A 19,305-nucleotide genomic window follows, 5' to 3' on the forward strand; every position below is an offset into this window, starting at 1 on the left:
TTAAGCGAATTAAGGGCTCCATCCACAAGTCCCACATGCCTAGCGGAATCGCTCTGTGTTAGCTCCTCCTTCAATGTCTCCAGCTTCTTCTGCAAAAGCCTGATGAGGGGAATGACCTGACTCAGGCTGGCAGTGTCTGAACTGACTTCACGTGTGGCAAGTTCAAAAGGTTGCAGAACCTTGCACAACGTTGAAATCATTCTCCGCTGCGCTTGAGACAGGTGCATTCCACCTCCTATATCGTGCTCAGTTGTATAGGCTTGAATGGCCTTTTGCTGCTCATCCAACCTCTGAAGCATATAGAGGGTTGAATTCCACCTCGTTACCACTTCTTGCTTCAGATGATGGCAGGGCAGGTTCAGGCGTTCTTGGTGGTGCTCCAGTCTTCTGTACGTGGTGCCTGTACGCCGAAAGTGTCCCGCAATTCTTCTGGCCACCGACAGCATCTCTTGCACGCCCCTCTCGTTTTTTAAATAATTCTGCACCACCAAATTCAAGGTATGTGCAAAACATGGGACGTGCTGGAATTTGCCCAGATTTAATGCACACACAATATTGCTGGCGTTGTCCGATGCCACAAATCCACAGGAGAGTCCAATTGGGGTAAGCCATTCTGCGATGATCTTCCTCAGTTGCCGTAAGAGGTTTTTAGCTGTGTGCGTATTCTGGAAAGCGGTGATACAAAGCGTAGCCTGCCTAGGAAAGAGTTGGCGTTTGCGAGATGCTGCTACTGGTGCCGCCGCTGCTGTTCTTGCGGCGGGAGTCCATACATCTACCCAGTGGGCTGTCACAGTCATATAGTCCTGAGCCTGCCCTGCTCCACTTGTCCACATGTCCGTGGTTAAGTGGACATTGGGTACAACTGCATTTTTTAGGACACTGGTGAGTCTTTTTCTGAGGTCTGTGTACATTTTTGGTATCGCCTGCCTAGAGAAATGGAACCTAGATGGTATTTGGTACCGGGGACAGTACCTCCAACAAGTCTCTAGTTGGCTCTGCAGTAATGATGGATACCGGAACCACGTTTCTCACTGCCCAGGATGCCAAGGCCTCAGTTATCCGCTTTGCAGCAGGATGACTGCTGTGATATTTCATCTTCCTCGCAAAGGACTGTTGGACAGTCAATTGCTTGGTGGAAGTAGTAAAAGTGTTCTTACGAGAACGACTTCCCCTCTGGGATGACCATCGACTCCCAGCAGCAACAACAGCAGCGCCAGCAGCAGTAGGCGTTACACGCAAGGATGCATCGGAGGAATCCCAGGCAGGAGAGGACTCGTCAGAATTGCCAGTGACATGGCCTGCAGGACTATTGGCATTCCTGGGGAAGGAGGAAATTGACACTGAGGGAGTTGGTGGGGTGGTTTGCGTGAGCTTGGTTACAAGAGGAAGGGATTTACTGGTCAGTGGACTGCTTCCGCTGTCGCCCAAAGTTTTTGTACTTGTCACTGACTTATTATGAATGCGCTGCAGGTGACGTATAAGGGAGGATGTTCCGAGGTGGTTAACGTCCTTACCCCTACTTATTACAGCTTGACAAAGGCAACACACGGCTTGACAAATGTTGTCCGCATTTCTGTTGAAATACTTCCACACCGAAGAGCTGATTTTTTTGGTATTTTCACCGGGCATGTCAATGGGCCTATTCCTCCTACGGACAACAGGTGTCTCCCTGGGTGCCTGACTTAAACAAACCACCTCACCATCAGAATCCTCCTGGTCAATTTCCTCCCCAGCGCCAGCAACACCCATATCCTCCTCATCCTGGTGTACTTCAACACTGACATCTTCAATCTGACTATCAGGAACTGGACTACGGGTGCTCCTTCCAGCACTTGCAGGGGGCGTGCAAATGGTGGAAGGCGCATGCTCTTCACGTCCAGTGTTGGGAAGGTCAGGCATCGCAAACGACACAATTGGACTCTCCTTGTGGATTTGTGATTTCGAAGAACGCACAGTTCTTTACTGTGCTTTTGCCAGCTTGAGTCTTTTCATTTTTCTAGCGAGAGGCTGAGTGCTTCCATCCTCATGTGAAGCTGAACCACTAGCCATGAACATAGGCCAGGGCCTCAGCCGTTCCTTGCCTCTCCGTGTGGTAAATGGCATATTGGCAAGTTTACGCTTCTCCTCCGACAATTTTATTTTAGATTTTTGAGTCCTTTTTTTACTGATATTTGGCGTTTTGGATTTTACATGCTCTGTACTATGACATTGGGCATCGGCCTTGGCAGACGACGTTGCTGGCATTTCATCGTCTCGGCCATGACTAGTGGCAGCAGCTTCAGCACGAGGTGGAAGTCGATCTTGATCTTTCCCTATTTTTGGAACCTCAACATTTTTGTTCTCCATATTTTAATAGGCACAACTAAAAGGCACCTCAGGTAAACAATGGAGATGGATGGATACTAGTATACTTATGGATGGACGAGCGACTGCCGACACAGAGGTAGCTACAGCCGTGGACTACCGTACTGCGTCTGCTGCTAATATAGACTGGATGATAATGATATAAAAAAAATATATATATCACTACTGCAGCCGGACAGGTATATATTATATAATGACGGACCTGCTGGACACTGTCAGCACTGCAGACTCCTAAAGTAAGCTACTAGTATCAAGAAGATAGAAAAAAAAAAACACCACAAGTAGGTGGTATACAATTATGGATGGACGAGCGACTGCCGACACACAGGTAGCTACAGCCGTGGACTACCGTACTGCGTCTGCTGCTAATATAGACTGGATGATAATGATATAAAAAATATATATATATATATCACTACTGCAGCCGGACAGGTATATATTATATGACGACGGACCTGCTGGACACTGTCAGCAGCACTGCAGACTCCTAAAGTAAGCTACTAGTAGTATCAAGAAGATAGAAAAAAAAAAAAACACCACAGGTAGGTGGTATACAATTATGGATGGACGAGCGACTGCCGACACAGAGGTAGCTACAGCCGTGGACTACCGTACTGCGTCTGCTGCTAATATAGACTGGATGATAATGATATAAAAAATATATATATATATCACTACTGCAGCCGGACAGGTATATATTATATAATTAATGACGGACCTGCTGGACACTGTCAGCAGAATGCGTTTATAGAATAAAAACACCACACGACGAGTGTTTAACTTTTTCAGGCAGACAATCACAATATACTGGTGGTCAGACAGTGGTCACTGGTCAGTCACACTGGCAGTGGCACTCTGGCAGCAAAAGTGTGCACTGTTAAATAATATGTACTCCTGCTACTGCTCCCCAGTCTCCCCCACAATTAAGCTGTGTGAGCACTGAGCACTCAGCACAGTCAGATATACATAGATGATGCAGCACACTGAGGCTGAGCACAGATATGGTATACTGTTACTGTGTCACTGTGTATCGTTTTTTTTCAGGCAGAGAACGGATTATATTAAATAATAATATAATAAAACTGCACTGGTGGTCACTGGTCAGTCACTAGTAAACTCTGCACTCTCTGAGTACTCCTAAGCTCCAGTAAATCAAGTGTCTCACTCTCACTCTCTCTCTTCTAATCTAAATGGAGAGGACGCCAGCCACGTCCTCTCCCTATGAATCTCAATGCACGTGTGAAAATGGCGGCGACGCGCGGCTCCTTATATAGAATCCGAGTCTCGCGATAGAATCCGAGCCTCGCGAGAATCCGACAGCGGGATGATGACGTTCGGGCGCGCTCGGGTTAGCCGAGCAAGGCGGGAAGATCCGAGTCTGCCTCGGATCCGTGTAAAAAGGCTGAAGTTCGGGGGGGTTCGGATTCCGAGGAACCGAACCCGCTCATCACTATATAAAACCCTGACTAAATGCACTCTTTCTTAACTAACACTGACTCAAAAGGCAGGTAGAATACTTAAGTGTCATGTAAAGTCACAGCACTGACAACCAGGCGACTTTACATAGGAGGATTTGCCCAAGCAGTCCCAGGAACAGTGAGCTGAGGGATAATGGCGCCGCAGACACTGACAGGGAGTGAGGAAAAGATAGAGATGCAGCTCCAGGGCGGGAACACTTGCTGGAAATGGCGCCCTGGGGCTTGGGGAGGGGCTTCAGATCTAAGCCTTATCCCCCTTGCTGGCAAAACCACCGGGTACTGTGGGCGATATAAGAATTTGTTTAGAGAGAAAACCCGACCTGCGCCCATGCCCTGGTGATCTAGTGGGATCGCCTGTACTGCCACAGTGTCCACGGCCCGCCTCCCACTGACCGCGCCGGATGGCGATAAAGACCGCGCCCCGCGAGCGGGACCCACTTACCACCTCCCGAAGCGCGGCCACGCGATCCTGGAGAGCCCCAGCCGTGTGCGTCTAACATGAAGAAAACCGGAGCCTCCGCTGTAGGGAACCCGGCAACCAGGGCTCGGGAGTGTACAGCGCCGCTGGGGAGAGCTGGAGCTGTAGCAGTGAATGTCACAAGACATTTACCACCGCTGCTGCCCTTGAAGTCTTCACTTTTTACCTCATAAAAAGCTTTTCTCAGGGCTGCTTGGAGCAGCCCCTCTGTTAAGTGCCTGCTTACTGCAGCACCAACTGACAAACTGAGCTCCTGTGCTGGGAGGCGGGGTGATATAGGAGGCGGCGCTATGCATCTTGGGAAGAAGGTCAAAGCTTTGAGCCTGTTGGTGCCTCGGATCAAGATCCTACTCTACACCCCATTGTCCAGACTTGTGGATCCCAGTGTACCCCGCAGCAGAAAAAAAGCTAGAGCCTAGATTAACTAAACTAACTCCACAATATATTAAACAGCTGTACAATAATACAGGGCACTGCTATACTTACTACAGTATTTTGCTGCTCCCCGCCTGTACTAAACAGGGTGAGATGCTGGATTCCCTGTGTAAATGTGCTGTGTTCAGAGCAGCATCCCCCGCTGTGTCCCTTCAGGAAGAGTTGAGAAGATGGCATCTGCGGCTCAGTCCCGCCCCCACAGAATGTGGAAAGACGGGTGGAAAGACGCTGCTGGGCGGAAAGTGTAAGGCGGGAAGATGCCACCTCCCTTCTGCGGCTACCGCCCCCCTCAGGAAACGGACCTCCGCGTACATTTCCTTCAGGAAAGGGACCTCCGCGCCCGAACTGAGGGACGCAGCGACGGTGAAACGAGCGGCGGCAGCGGGACTTAACCGCTCCGTCAGCTCTGAGAATGTAAAAGGTCCACTCCCTGATGTGAAGCTTGGATTGTGAAAATACACAAGCGCCCTAAATACACAGATACAGTTTCAGCACACATATAATACTTGTAATAACAGCCCAACACTGCCCAGGCAGGTTGCGGCTGTCCTACCTGGAAATTGACTCCTCTGATATCAGTACCGGAATCAAGTAAGCCCCAGTGACTAAGTAGTATGGTGACTTCTTAGAGGCCCTGTAGAGTGGAAAAGTCCTTAACTAACTAACTAACCCCACTCCTATTATACTTGTCACCTGTAAACAGGGACTAAGTACATAAGTAAACTAAAGAAAAGAAACCTAACTAAAATCTATAGTCAAAAAAATCTGTGCCTGTACTCCTCAGGAACAATACTAAAACTGAGGTAATCTGCTGGTCAGGCTGGAGATGGGAGGGGTTAGAGGGGGAGGAGTTAGTTTTTATATGTTCTGTGCCAAACTCCCTTCCCACACACACTAACCCATCAGTAAGTGCGCAGAGTCCCCCATATGGATGAAAGAAAATAAAAATACAGTATATATGCATGCATACATACAATGGAACCATTCAATGTTTCCCATCCATCCATAGCTAAGTGCAGAGGAACAAATGTTCATTTTTGCCGACATAGTATCTCTCACGAGATTTTGATACTATGGAACATGGAGAGCAGAAAAATTGCTGAAATATGAGGAATATACATTTTTACTATCTCAGCATAGTACAGTAGCACTTGTGGAAACTACAATAGATTCTGTAGAAACAAACACATTGGAAATATCACTAGAAAGATGCAGTGGTACATACTTCTCTTCTCCTGTCAGCACTTTCTCCAGGTCCCTGCGTGGTGTCTGTCCTCCCGAACTAGAGCAGAGGGGACAAAATAAGATCAATAATCATCAAAACAATTTCACAATTTGTCCACTTTCAAAATATTCCCAAATGTATTTCCTACATTTGTCCTCCTATAAAAACCAAGAGTATAAACAAAAAAAAAAATATTTTTTTTAAAAAAGAGCGTGTGGATAATAGTCCAATTTAAGAACATGACATGGATATTCCATATTCAAACATGTTATTTTCTACATTAAAATCGCATTCTTCAACATTATATTAATGTGCTCTCTCAAAATTTACAATATAAAATGATCTTTTAATATACTGATTTTTTTAACACATTTAATTAGTTCAATTCACAAAGCAAATAACCAATAGAAGATTTTATAAGTAACTGTTGTACCCTTTGAGAAGTGTGTGTATTCCACTTGATAAGGAGATTTATGTTCTTACCAGTTAAATCCTTTTCTTTCCATAGAGGACACAGACTTTATGCTGGGTATAGGCTTTAGCAGGAGTCCCGGCACCAAACGTTAATGGTTAACTTTTCTTTCCCAGCAGCCCCAGCTCCTACTCCTCCTATAACCTGCCACAGGCAGACAGTTTTCCATTTGGTGCCTGCATTCATTTTATTGGGCTCCGGTGATGCAGCTTCTTCTTTTCTTCCTCTTTACTTAACTTTTATTTATTTTTACTGAGTGACAGCGATAGGTGTCATCCAGGACATCCACACTGCCGCTCCCCCAACCCCCAATGCCGCAGTGCAGGTGACTAGGTCAGGGTCTTCTGCCAGAGATGTTTGTGGACTCCACACCAAAACAAAATATGCTACTTAAAATTGTGTTACTGGGCCATTTCTCCGGCAGGATCCACAGGTTATCCACAGGATAACAATGGGATATGATGGAGCGACAGCGGATTGGCACCAAACGATCACAAGCTTTCAGTCCTCCCAGGATGCAACGGGCTCGTCCATATATCCCCGCCCACTGGCTCAGGCAAAATAAGAATTTACTTACCGATAATTCTATTTCTCATAGTCCGTAGTGGATGCTGGGGACTCCGTAAGGACCATGGGGATAGCGGCTCCGCAGGAGACTGGGCACATCTAAAGAAAGCTTTAGGACTATCTGGTGTGCACTGGCTCCTCCCCCTATGACCCTCCTCCAAGCCTCAGTTAGGATACTGTGCACGGACGAGCGTACACAATAAGGAAGGATTTTGAATCCCGGGTAAGACTCATACCAGCCACACCAATCACACCGTATAACCTGTGATCTGAACCCAGTTAACAGCATGATAACAGAGGAGCCTCTGAAAGATGGCTCACAACAATAATAACCCGATTTTTGTAACAATAACTATGTACAAGTATTGCAGACAATCCGCACTTGGGATGGGCGCCCAGCATCCACTACGGACTACGAGAAATAGAATTATCGGTAAGTAAATTCTTATTTTCTCTAACGTCCTAAGTGGATGCTGGGGACTCCGTAAGGACCATGGGGATTATACCAAAGCTCCCAAACGGGCGGGAGAGTGCGGATGACTCTGCAGCACCAAATGAGAGAACTCCAGGTCCTCCTCAGCCAGGATATCAATTTTGTATAATTTTACAAACGCATTTGCTCCTGACCAAGTAGCTGCTCGGCAAAGTTGTAAAGCCGAGACCCCTCGGGCAGCCGCCCAAGATGAGCCCACCTTCCTTGTGGAGTGGGCATTTACAGATTTTTGGCTGTGGCAGGCCTGCCACAGAATGTGCAAGCTGAATTGTACTACAAATCCAACGAGCAATAGTCTGCTTAGAAGCAGGAGCACCCAGCTTGTTGGGTGCATACAGGATAAACAGCGAGTCAGATTTCCTGACTCCAGCCCTCCTGGAAACATATATTTTCAGGGCCCTGACAACGTCTAGCAACTTGGAGTCCTCCAAGTCCCTAGTAGCCGCAGGCACCACAAATAGGTTGGTTCAGTTGAAACGCTGAAACCACCTTAGGGAGAAACTGAGGACGAGTCCTCAATTCCGCCCTGTCCGAATGGAAAATCAGATGAGGGCTTTTTCAGGATAAAGCCGCCAATTCTGACACGCGCCTGGCCCAGGCCAGGGCCAACAGCATGACCACTTTCCATGTGAGATATTTTAACTCCACAGATTTAAGTGGTTCAAACCAATGTGACTTTTGGAACCCAAAACTACATTGAGATCCCAAAGTGCCACTGGAGGCACAAAAGGAGGCTGTATATGCAGTACCCCTTTTACAAACGTCTGAACTTCAGGGACTGAAGCTAGTTCTTTTTGGAAGAAAATTGACAGGGCCGAAATTTGAACCTTAATGGACCCCAATTTCGGGCCCATAGACACTCCTGTTTGCAGGAAATGTAGGAATCGACCCAGTTGAATTTCCACCGTCGGGCCTTACTGGCCTCGCACCACGCAACATATTTTCGCCAATTGCGGTGATAATGTTTTTGCGGTTACATCCTTCCTGGCTTTGATCAGGATAGGGATGACTTCATCCGGAATGCCTTTTTTCCTTCAGGATCCGGCGTTCAACCGCCATGCCGTCAAACGCAGCCGCGGTAAGTCTTGGAACAGACAGGGTCCTTGCTGGAGCAGGTCCCTTCTTAGAGGCAGAGGCCACGGATCCTCCGTGAGCATCTCTTGAAGTTCCGGTTACCAAATCCTTCTTGGCCAATCCGGAGCCACGAATATAGTGCTTACTCCTCTCCATCTTATCAATCTCAGTACCTTGGGTATGAGAGGCAGAGGAAGGAACACATACCCTGACTGGTACACCCACGGTGTTACCAGAGCGTCTACAGCTATTGCCTGAGGGTCCCTGGACCTGGCGGAATACCTGTCGAGTTTTTCCCAACGGTTTATAATCATGTGGAAGACTTCTGGGTGAAGTCCCCACTCTCCCGGGTGGAGGTCGTGCTGAGGAAGTCTGCTTCCCAGTTGTCCACTCCCGGAATGAATACTGCTGACAGTGCTATCACATGATTTTCCGCCCAGCGAAGAATCCTTGCAGCTTCTGCCATTGCCCTCCTGCTTCTTGTGCCACCCTGTCTGTTTACGTGGGTGACTGCCGTGATGTTGTCCGACTGGAACAACACCGGCTGACCTTGAAGCAGAGGTCTTGCTAAGCTTAGAGCATTGTAAATGTCCCTTAGCTTCAGGATATTTATGTGAAGTGATGTCTCCAGGCTTGACCATAAGTCCTGGATATTCCTTCCCTGTGTGACTGCTCCCCAGCCTCGCAGGCTGGCATCCGTGGTTACCAGGACCCAGTCCTGAATGCCGAATCTGCGGCCCTCTAGAAGATGAGCACTCTGCAACCACCACAGGAGGGACACCCTTGTCCTTGGTGACAGGGTTATCCGCTGATGCATCTGAAGATGCGACCCGGACCATTTGTCCAGCAGGTCCCACTGGAAAGTTCTTGCGTGGAATCTGCCGAATGGGATTGCTTCGTAGGAAGCCACCATTTTACCCAGAACCCTTGTGCATTGATGCACTGAGACTTGGCTCGGTTTTAGGAGGTTCCTGACTAGCTCGGATAACTCCCTGGCTTTCTCCTCCGGGAGAAACACCTTTTTCTGGACTGTGTCCAGGATCATCCCTAGGAACAGAAGACAAGTCGTCGGAACCAGCTGCGATTTTGGAATATTGAGAATCCAACCGTGCTGCAGCAACACTACCTGAGATAGTGCTACACCGACCTCCAACTGTTCCCTGGATCTTACCCTTATCAGGGAATCGTCCAAGTAAGGGATAACTAAAATTCCCTTCCTTTGAAGGAATATCATCATTTCGGCCATTACCTTGGTAAAGACCCGGGGTGCCGTGGACCATCCATACGGCAGCGTCTGAACTGATAGTGACAGTTCTGTACCATAAACCTGAGGTACCCTTGGTGAGAAGGGTAAATTTTGACATGAAGGTAAGCATCCTTGATGTCCCGAGACATCATGTAGTCTCCTTCTTCCAGGTTCGCAATCACTGCTCTGAGTGACTCAATCTTGAATTTGAACCTCTGTATGTAAGTGTTCAAAGATTTTAGATTTAGAATCGGTCTTACCGAGCCGTCCGGCTTCGGTACCACAACAGTGTGGAATAATACCCCGTTCCCTGTTGCAGGAGGGGTATCTTGATTATTACCTGCTGGGAATACAGCTTGTGAATGGCTTCCAAAACTGTTTCCCTGTCAGAAGGAGACATCGGTAAAGCCGACTTTAGGAAACGGCAAGGGGGAGACGTCTCGAATTCTAATTTGTACCCCTGAGATATCACCTGAAGGATCCAGGGGTCTACTTGCGAGTGAGCCCACTGCGCGCTGAAATTCATTGAGACGGGCCCCCCACCGTGCCTGATTCTGCTTGTAAAGCCCCAGCGTATACTGAGGGCTTGGCAGAGGCGGGAGAGGGTTTCTGTTCCTGGGAACTGGCTGATTTCTGCAGCCTTTTTCCTCTCCCTCTGTCACGGAGCAGAAATGAGGAACCTTTTGCCCGCTTATCCACGAAAAGACTGCGCCTGATAATACGGCGTCTTCTCATGTTGAGAGGCGACCTGGGGTACAAACGTGGATTTCCCAGCTGTTGCCGTGGCCACCAGGTCTGAAAGACCGACCCCAAATAACTCCTCCCCTTAATAAGGCAATACTTCCAAATGCCGTTTGGAATACGCATCACCTGACCACTGACGTGTCCATAACCCTCTACTGGTAGAAATGGACAACGCACTTAGACTTGATGCCAGTCGGCAAATATTCCGCTGTGCATCACGCATATATAGAAATGCATCTTTCAAATGCTCTATAGGCAAAAATATACTGTCCCTATCTAGGGTATCAATATTTTCAGTCAGGGAATCCGACCACGCCAACCCAGCACTGCACATCCAGGCTGAGGCGATTGCTGGTCGCAGTATAACACCAGTATGTGTGTAAATACATTTTAGGATACCCTCCTGCTTTCTATCAGCAGGATCCTTAAGGGCGGCCATCTCAGGAGAGGATAGAACCCTTACAAGCGTGTGAGCGCTTTATCCACCCTAGGGGGTGTTTCCCAACGCACCCTAACCTCTGGCGGGAAAGGATATAATGCCAATAACATTTTAGAAATTATCAGTTGTTATCGGGGGAAACCCACGCATCATCACACACCTCATTTAATTTCTCAGATTCAGGAAAACTACAGGTAGTTTTTCCTCACCGAACATAATACCCCTTTTTGGTGGTACTCGTATTATCAGAAATGTGTAAAACATTTTTCATTGCCTCAATCATGTAACGTGTGGCCCTACTGGAAGTCACATTTGTCTCTTCACCGTCGACACTGGAGTCAGTATCCGTGTCGGCGTCTATATCTGCCATCTGAGGTAACGGGCGCTTTAGAGCCCCTGACAGCCTATGAGACGTCTGGACAGGCACAAGCTGAGTAGCCGGCTGTCTCATGTCAACCACTGTCTTTTATACAGAGCTGACACTGTCACGTAATTTCTTCCAACAGTTCATCCACTCAGGTGTCGACCCCCTAGGGGGTGACATCACTATTACAGGCAATCTGCTCCGTCTCCACATCATTTTTCTCCTCATACATGTCGACACACACGTACCGACACACAGCACACACACAGGGAATGCTCTGATAGAGGACAGGACCCCACTAGCCCTTTGGGGAGACAGAGGGAGAGTTTGCCAGCACACACCAGAGCGCTATATATATACAGGGATAACCTTATATAAGTGTTTTTCCCCTTATAGCTGCTGTATAGTTAATACTGCGCATAATTTGTGCCCCCCCTCTCTTTTTTAACCCTTTCTGTAGTGTAGTGACTGCAGGGGAGAGCCAGGGAGCTTCCCTCCAACGGAGCTGTGAGGGAAAATGGCGCCAGTGTGCTGAGGAGATAGGCTCCGCCCCCTTATCGGCGGCCTTATCACCCGTTTTTTTATGTATTTTGGCAGGGGTTAAATGCATCCATATAGCCCAGGAGCTATATGTGATGCATTTTTTTTGCCATCCAAGGTGTTTATTATTGCGTCTCAGGGCGCCCCCCCCAGCGCCCTGCACCCTCAGTGACCGGAGTGTGAAGTGTGCTGAGAGCAATGGCGCACAGCTGCAGTGCTGTGCGCTACCTTGTTGAAGACAGGACGTCTTCTGCCGCCGATTTTCCGGACCTCTTCTGCCTTCTGGCTCTGTAAGGGGGCCGGCGGCGCGGCTCTGGGACCCATCCAAGCTGGGCCTGTGATCGTCCCTCTGGAGCTAATGTCCAGTAGCCTAAGAAGACCAATCCACTCTGCACGCAGGTGAGCTCGCTTCTTCTCCCCTTAGTCCCTCGATGCAGTGAGCCTGTTGCCAGCAGGTCTCACTGAAAATAAAAAACCTAAACTAAAACTTTCACTAAGAAGCTCAGGAGAGCCCCTAGTGTGCACCCTTCTCGTTCGGGCACAGAGATCTAACTGAGGCTTGGAGGAGAGTCATAGGGGGAGGAGCCAGTGCACACCAGATAGTCCTAAAGCTTTCTTTAGATGTGCCCAGTCTCCTGCGGAGCCGCTATCCCCATGGTCCTTACGAAGTCCCCAGCATCCACTTGGGACGTTAGAGAAATCAGGTTTTTGTTTGGTGCGGCAGGAGCCGGACCATGGTCACAGGGCTGCTGTGTTTGGCAGCCCTAAGCTTTCTTATTTTAATTGTATAGTCTTACTACATTGTTTTTGAGTGATTTTTCCTAACAGCGTCTTACACGCATATCAGAAAGAAAGAGTCGCTCCAACAACTCTCTGCCGGATCGCAACAACGCTTACCCACGGTACAAGTGCTGTCTCGACGGGCGTCTGTGTCGGATATACTAGCAGGTCCAACAGACGTTACCAGGCTGTGGCCGAAGCACAGGGAGAAGGTAAGGCATCGGTTCCGCTTAGAAAGGGAATACGGACACAGCCGCACTGTTTTGGGAGGGGACTACCAAACAGTAGCTAACGCGCCGCCACCTCGGGTGCTCCAGCGCTAGGCCTTAGGAATCATAAGGCACCAGGATTAGTTTGAGGCTGCGATCCCTAGGGTTGATGTCAGCGGTGGGGAGTCAGACGCTCTGCTGGTCGCCCCTCCCCCAGTTCATGACCAGTTTCCGCGCGTCTCCCGCCATGAACCGATTACCTCACTTCAGTCTCAGACGCTACCACGAGGGGTCTCGGTCGCAGCATAGGCCGCTGCGTCTGTATACACTAAGGTTACCGCGAGGAGACCGGGTCACAGACCGGTGCGTCTGCATGCACAAGTGCGTTCACTGAGCGTCTGTGTTCACTAAAAATTCCCAGAGCGGCAGTGTACACTAGTAGCGTCTGGATCCACTCAGCATTCGCTAACGTATTGATCGATCTTGGAAGTGAGGCGAGTCTCCCTGTATCCCACTCTACTGAGTACGGGTTATACAGCACTAAGTTTAGTGCCTATTGCATATGAATCTGTGTACATTGCTGTGGTTTTCTTCACTATGCGTCTGAATACGTTAAGATCTGTATAAAACATAAGTCAGTAATATGTACTCCTACATACTTTACAATGTGTTTGTAGTTGATATTATGTACATATGACTAATATATAAATGTGACTGACTGCTAGTGTGATTACTGACTTTATATATGTTTGTCAGTTGATCTTCTGATCCTCAATGCATGAGTAGGGTCGGATTGATATCACTTTAGAGAAATAAAAGTGTTACAGTCACAAATGGTGTAGTATACTGTGAAGGTGCTGATTATTTATCATGTCTAAAAGCTACAGCTGTGTCACACTGGATATGTCCTATCATCTGATGTTGGAAGCTAAGCAGTGGTGGGCCTGGTTCATTTTGAAAACCACCTGGGAAACCAGGTGCGGTAAGTACCAACATTCATATCATGTTGTTTTGTATTATCCTCTATGATCTGGTACATGGTTTATATGTAAAAAATAAGATTTTACTTACCGATAAATCTATTTCTCATAGTCCGTAGTGGATGCTGGGGACTCCGTCAGGACCATGGGGAATAGCGGCTCCGCAGGAGACAGGGCACAAAAGCAAGCTTTTAGGATCACATGGTGTGCACTGGCTCCTCCCCCTATGACCCTCCTCCAAGCCTCAGTTAGGTACTGTGCCCGGACGAGCGTACACAATAAGGAAGGATCTTGAATCCCGGGTAAGACTCATACCAGCCACACCAATCACACCGTACAACTTGTGATTTGAACCCAGTTAACAGTATGATAACAATGAAGTAGCCTCTAAAAAAGATGGCTCACAACAATAATAACCCGATTTTTTTGTAACAATAACTATGTACAAGTAATGCAGACAATCCGCACTTGGGATGGGCGCCCAGCATCCACTACGGACTATGAGAAATAGATTTATCGGTAAGTAAAATCTTATTTTCTCTAACGTCCTAGTGGATGCTGGGGACTCCGTCAGGACCATGGGGATTATACCAAAGCTCCCAAACGGGCGGGAGAGTGCGGATGACTCTGCAGCACCGAATGAGAGAACTCCAGGTCCTCCTCAGCCAGGGTATCAAATTTGTAGAATTTAGCAAACGTGTTTGCCCCTGACCAAGTAGCTGCTCGGCAAAGTTGTAAAGCCGAGACCCCTCGGGCAGCCGCCCAAGATGAGCCCACCTTCCTTGTGGAATGGGCATTTACAGATTTTGGCTGTGGCAGGCCTGCCACAGAATGTGCAAGCTGAATTGTACTACAAATCCAACGAGCAATAGTCTGCTTAGAAGCAGGAGCACCCAGCTTTTTGGGTGCCTACAATATAAACAGCAAGTCAGACTTTCTGACTCCAGCCGTCCTGGAATTATATATATATATATATATATATATATATATATATATATATATATATATATATATATATATATATATATATATATATATACAGGGCCCTGACAACGTCTAGCAACTTGGAGTCCTCCAAGTCCCTAGTAGCCGCAGGCACCACAATAGGTTGTTTCAGGTGAAACGCTGACACCACCTTAGGAAGAAACTGGGGACGAGTCCGCAGTTCTGCCCTGTCCGAATGGAAAATCAAATATGGGCTTTTGTAAGACAAAGACGCCAATTTTGACAATCGCCTGGCCGAGGCCAGGGCCAACAGCATGGTCACTTTCCATGTGAGATATTTCAAATCCACAGATTTGAGTGGTTCAAACCAATATGATTTGAGGAATCCCAACACTACGTTGAGATCCCACGGTGCCACTGGAGGCACACAAGGGCTGTATATGCAATACTCCCTTGACAAATGTCTGGACTTCAGGAACTGAAGCCAATTCTTTCTGGAAGAAAATCTATAGGGCCGAAACTTGAACCTTAATGGACCCCAATTTGAGGCTCATAGACACTCCTGTTTGCAGGAAGTGCAGAAATCGACCTAGTTGAAATTTTTTTCGTGGGGCCTTCCTGGCCTCACCCACGCAACATATTTTTACCACATGTGGTGATAACGTTGTGCGGTCACTTCCTTCCTGGCTTTGACCAGGGTAGGTATGACCTCTTCCGGAATGCCTTTTCCCTTAGGATCCGGCGTTCAAACCGCCCTGCCGTCAAACGCAGTCGCGGGAAGTCTTGGAACAGACAAGGTCCCTGCTGGAGCAGGTCCTTTCTTAAAGGCCGATGCCACGGTTCCTCTTGGAACAGACATGGTACTTGCTGAAAGCAAATCCCTTCTTAGCTCCCGAGGCCATTAGTCCTCTGTGAGCATCTCTTGAAGTTCCGGTTACCAAGTCCCTCTTGGCCAATCCGGAGCCACGAGTATAGTTCTTACTCCTCTATGTCTTATAATTCTCAATACCTTGGTTATGAGAAGCAGAGGAGGGAACACATACACCGACTGTTACACCCACGGTGTTACCAGGACGTCCACAGCTATCGCCTGAAGGTCTCGTGACCTGGCGCAATACCTGTCCCATTTTTTGTTCGGGCGGGACGCCATCATGTCCACCTTTGGTCTTTCCCAACGGTTCACAATCATGCGGAAAACTTCCCGATGAAGTTCCCACTCTCCCGGGTGGAGGTCGTGCCTGCTGAGGAAGTCTGCTTCCCAGTCGTCCACTCCCGGAATGAACACTGCTGACAGTGCTATCACATTATTTTCCGCCTAGCGAAAAATCCTTGCAGTTTTGCCACTGCCCTCCTGCTTCTTGTGCCGCCCTTTCTGTTTACGTGGGCGACTGCCGTGATGTTATCCCACTGGATCAATACCGGCTGACCTTGAAGCAGAGGTCTTGCTAAGCTTAGAGCATTATAAATTTGCTCTTAGCTCCAGTATATTTATGTGGAGAGAATTCTCCAGACTTGATCACACTCCTTGTGTGACTGCTCCCCAGCCTCTCAGGCTGGCCTCCGTGGTCACGAGCATCCAATCCTGAATGCCGAATCTGCGGCCCTCTAGAAGATGAGCACTCTGTAATCACCACAGGAGAGACACCCTTGTCCTTGGATATAGGGTTATCCGCTGATGCATCTGAAGATGCGATCCGGACCATTTGTCCAGCAGATCCCACTGAAGAGTTCTTGCGTGAAATCTGCCGAATGGAAGCGCTTCGTAATAAGCCACCATTTTTACCAGGACTCTTGTGCAATGATGCACTGACACTTTTCCTGGTTTTAGGAGGATCCCGATTAGCTCGGATAACTCCCTGGCTTTCTCCTCTGGGAGAAACACCCTTTCCTGGACTGTGTCCAGAATCATCCCTAGGACCAGCAGACGTGTCGTCGGAACAACTGCGGTTTTGGAATATTTAGAATCCACCCGTGCTGTCGTAGAACTACTTGAGATAGTGCTACTCCGACCTCCAACTGTTCTCTGGACCTTGTTCTTATCAGGAGGTCGTCCATTTTCTTTGAAGACGAATCCTCCTTTCGGTCATTACCTTGGTAAGGACCCGGGGTGCCTTGGACAATCCAACGGCATCGTCTTGAAACTGATAGTGACAGTTCTGTACCACGAACCTGAGGTACCCTTGGTGAGAAAAGGCAAATTTTGGGACATGGAGGTAAGCATCCCTGATGTCCCGGGACACCATATAGTCCCCTTGTTCTTTGCTATCACTGCTCTGAGTTACTCCATCTGGATTTGAACCCTTGTAAGTGTTCAAATTTTTCAGATTTAGAATAGGTCTCACCTAGCCTTCAGTACCACCCTATAGTGTGGAGTAATACCCCTTTCCTTGTTGTCGGAGGGGTAATTTTATTATCACCTGCTGGGAATACAGCTTGTGAATTGTTTTCAATACTGCCTCCCTGTCGGAGGGAGACATTGGTACAGCAGACTACAGGAACCTGCGAGGGGGGAAACCTCTCGACATTCCAATCTGTACCCCTTGGATACTACTTGTAGGATCCAGGGCTCCTGTACGGTCCCAGCGTCATGCTGAGAACTTGGTAGAAGCGGTGGAGGGCTTCTGTTCCTGGGAATGGGCTGCCTGCTGCAGTCTTCTTCCCTTTCCTCTATCCCTGGGCAGATATGACTCTTATAGGGACGAAAGGACTGAGGCTGAAAAGACGGTGTCTTTTTCTGCAGAGATGTGACTTAGGGTAAAAAACGGTGGATTTTCCAGCAGTTGCCCTGGCCACCAGGTCCCATGGACCGACCCCAAATAACTCCTCCCCTTTATACGGCAATACATCTTTGTGCCGTTTGGAATCTGCATCACCTGACCACTGTCGTGTCCATAAACATCTTCTTGCAGATATGGACATCGCATTTACTCTTGATGCCAGAGTGCAAATATCCCTCTGCGCATCTCGCATATATAGAAATGCATCCTTTAAATGCTCTATAGTCAATAAAATACTGTCCCTGTCAAAGGTATCAATATTTTTAGTCAGGGAATCCGACCAAGCCACCTCAGCTCTGCACATCCAGGCTGAGGCGATCGCTGGTCGCAGTATAACACCAGCATGTGTGTGTATACTTTTTAGGATATTTTTCAGCCTCCTATCAGCTGGCTCCTTAAGTACGGCCCTATCCGCAGATGGTACCGCCACTTGTTCTGATAAGCGTGTGAGCGCCTTATCCACCCTGAGGGGTGTTTCCCACCGCGCCTTAACTTCTGGCGGGAAAGGGTATACCGCCAATAATTTTCTATCGGGGGAAACCCACGCATCATCACACACTTCATTTAATTTATCTGATTCAGGAAAAACTACAGGTAGTTTTTTCACCTCACACATAATACCCTTTTTTGTGGTACTTGGAGTATCAGAAATATGTAACACCTCCTTCATTGCCCTTAACGTGTGGCCCTAAAAGAAAATACGTTTGTTTCTTCACCGTCGACACTGAAATCAGTGTCCGTGTCTGGGTCTGTGTCGACCGACTGAGGTAAATGGGCATTTTACAGCCCCTGACGGTGTTTGAGACGCCTGGACAGATACTAATTTGTTCGCCGGCCCTCTCATGTCGTCAACCGGCTTGCAGCGTGTTGACATTGTCACGTAATTTCCATAAATAAGGCCATCCATTCCGGTGTCGACTCCCTAGAGAGTGACATCACCATTACAGGCAATTTGCTCCGCCTCCTCACCAATATTTTCCTCATACATGTCGACACACACGTACCGACATACAGCACACACATAGGGAATGCTCTGATAGAGGACAGGACCCACTAGCCCTTTGGGGAGACAGAGGGAGAGTTTGCCAGCACACACCAAAACGCTATAATTATCCAGGGACAACCTTTATATAAGTGTTCCTCCCTTATAGCATTTTAATATATATACATATCGCCAAATCAGTGCCCCCCCTCTCTGTTTTAACCCTGTTTCTGTAGTGCAGTGCAGGGGAGAGCATGGGAGCCTTCCCACCAGCCTTTCTGTGAGGGAAAATGGCGCTGTGTGCTGAGGAGAATAGGCCCCGCCCCCTTTTCGGCGGGCTTCTTCTCCGGAGTTTTAGATATCTGGCAGGGGTTAAATACATCCATATAGCCTCAAGGGCTATATGTGATGTATTTTTCGCCATACAGGTATTATACATTGCTGCCCAGGGCGCCCCCCCCCAGCGCCCTGCACCCTCCGTGACCGCTGTGTGAAGTGTGCTGACAACAATGGCGCACAGCTGCAGTGCTGTGCGCTACCTGATGAAGACTGAGAGTCTTCTGCCGCCTGGTTCCGGACCTCTTCATCTTCAGCGTCTGCAAGGGGGGTCGGCGGCGCGGCTCCGGGACGAACCCCAGGGCGAGCCCTGTGTTCCGACTCCCTCTGGAGCTATGTCCAGTAGCCTAAGAATCCAATCCATCCTGCACGCAGGT

The 19,305-nt window shown here is 48.3% G+C and overlaps 1 protein-coding gene across 2 annotated transcripts in view; it reads right to left on the reverse strand.

Annotated features, from left to right (window-relative positions):
* LOC134909212 (protein IWS1 homolog) overlaps nt 1-19,305 on the reverse strand; it is a 236,963-nt gene that overhangs the window by 17,462 nt on the left and 200,196 nt on the right. For both annotated transcript variants that reach the window (XM_063915863.1, XM_063915864.1), the window contains exon 12: nt 5,981-6,037. In XM_063915863.1, coding sequence (XP_063771933.1) covers nt 5,981-6,037 — 57 coding nt within the window. The remainder of the gene's footprint in view (nt 1-5,980; nt 6,038-19,305) is intronic.

Source organism: Pseudophryne corroboree, chromosome 4, assembly GCF_028390025.1.
Source record: "Pseudophryne corroboree isolate aPseCor3 chromosome 4, aPseCor3.hap2, whole genome shotgun sequence".
NCBI classification, from domain to species: Eukaryota; Metazoa; Chordata; class Amphibia; order Anura; family Myobatrachidae; genus Pseudophryne; species Pseudophryne corroboree.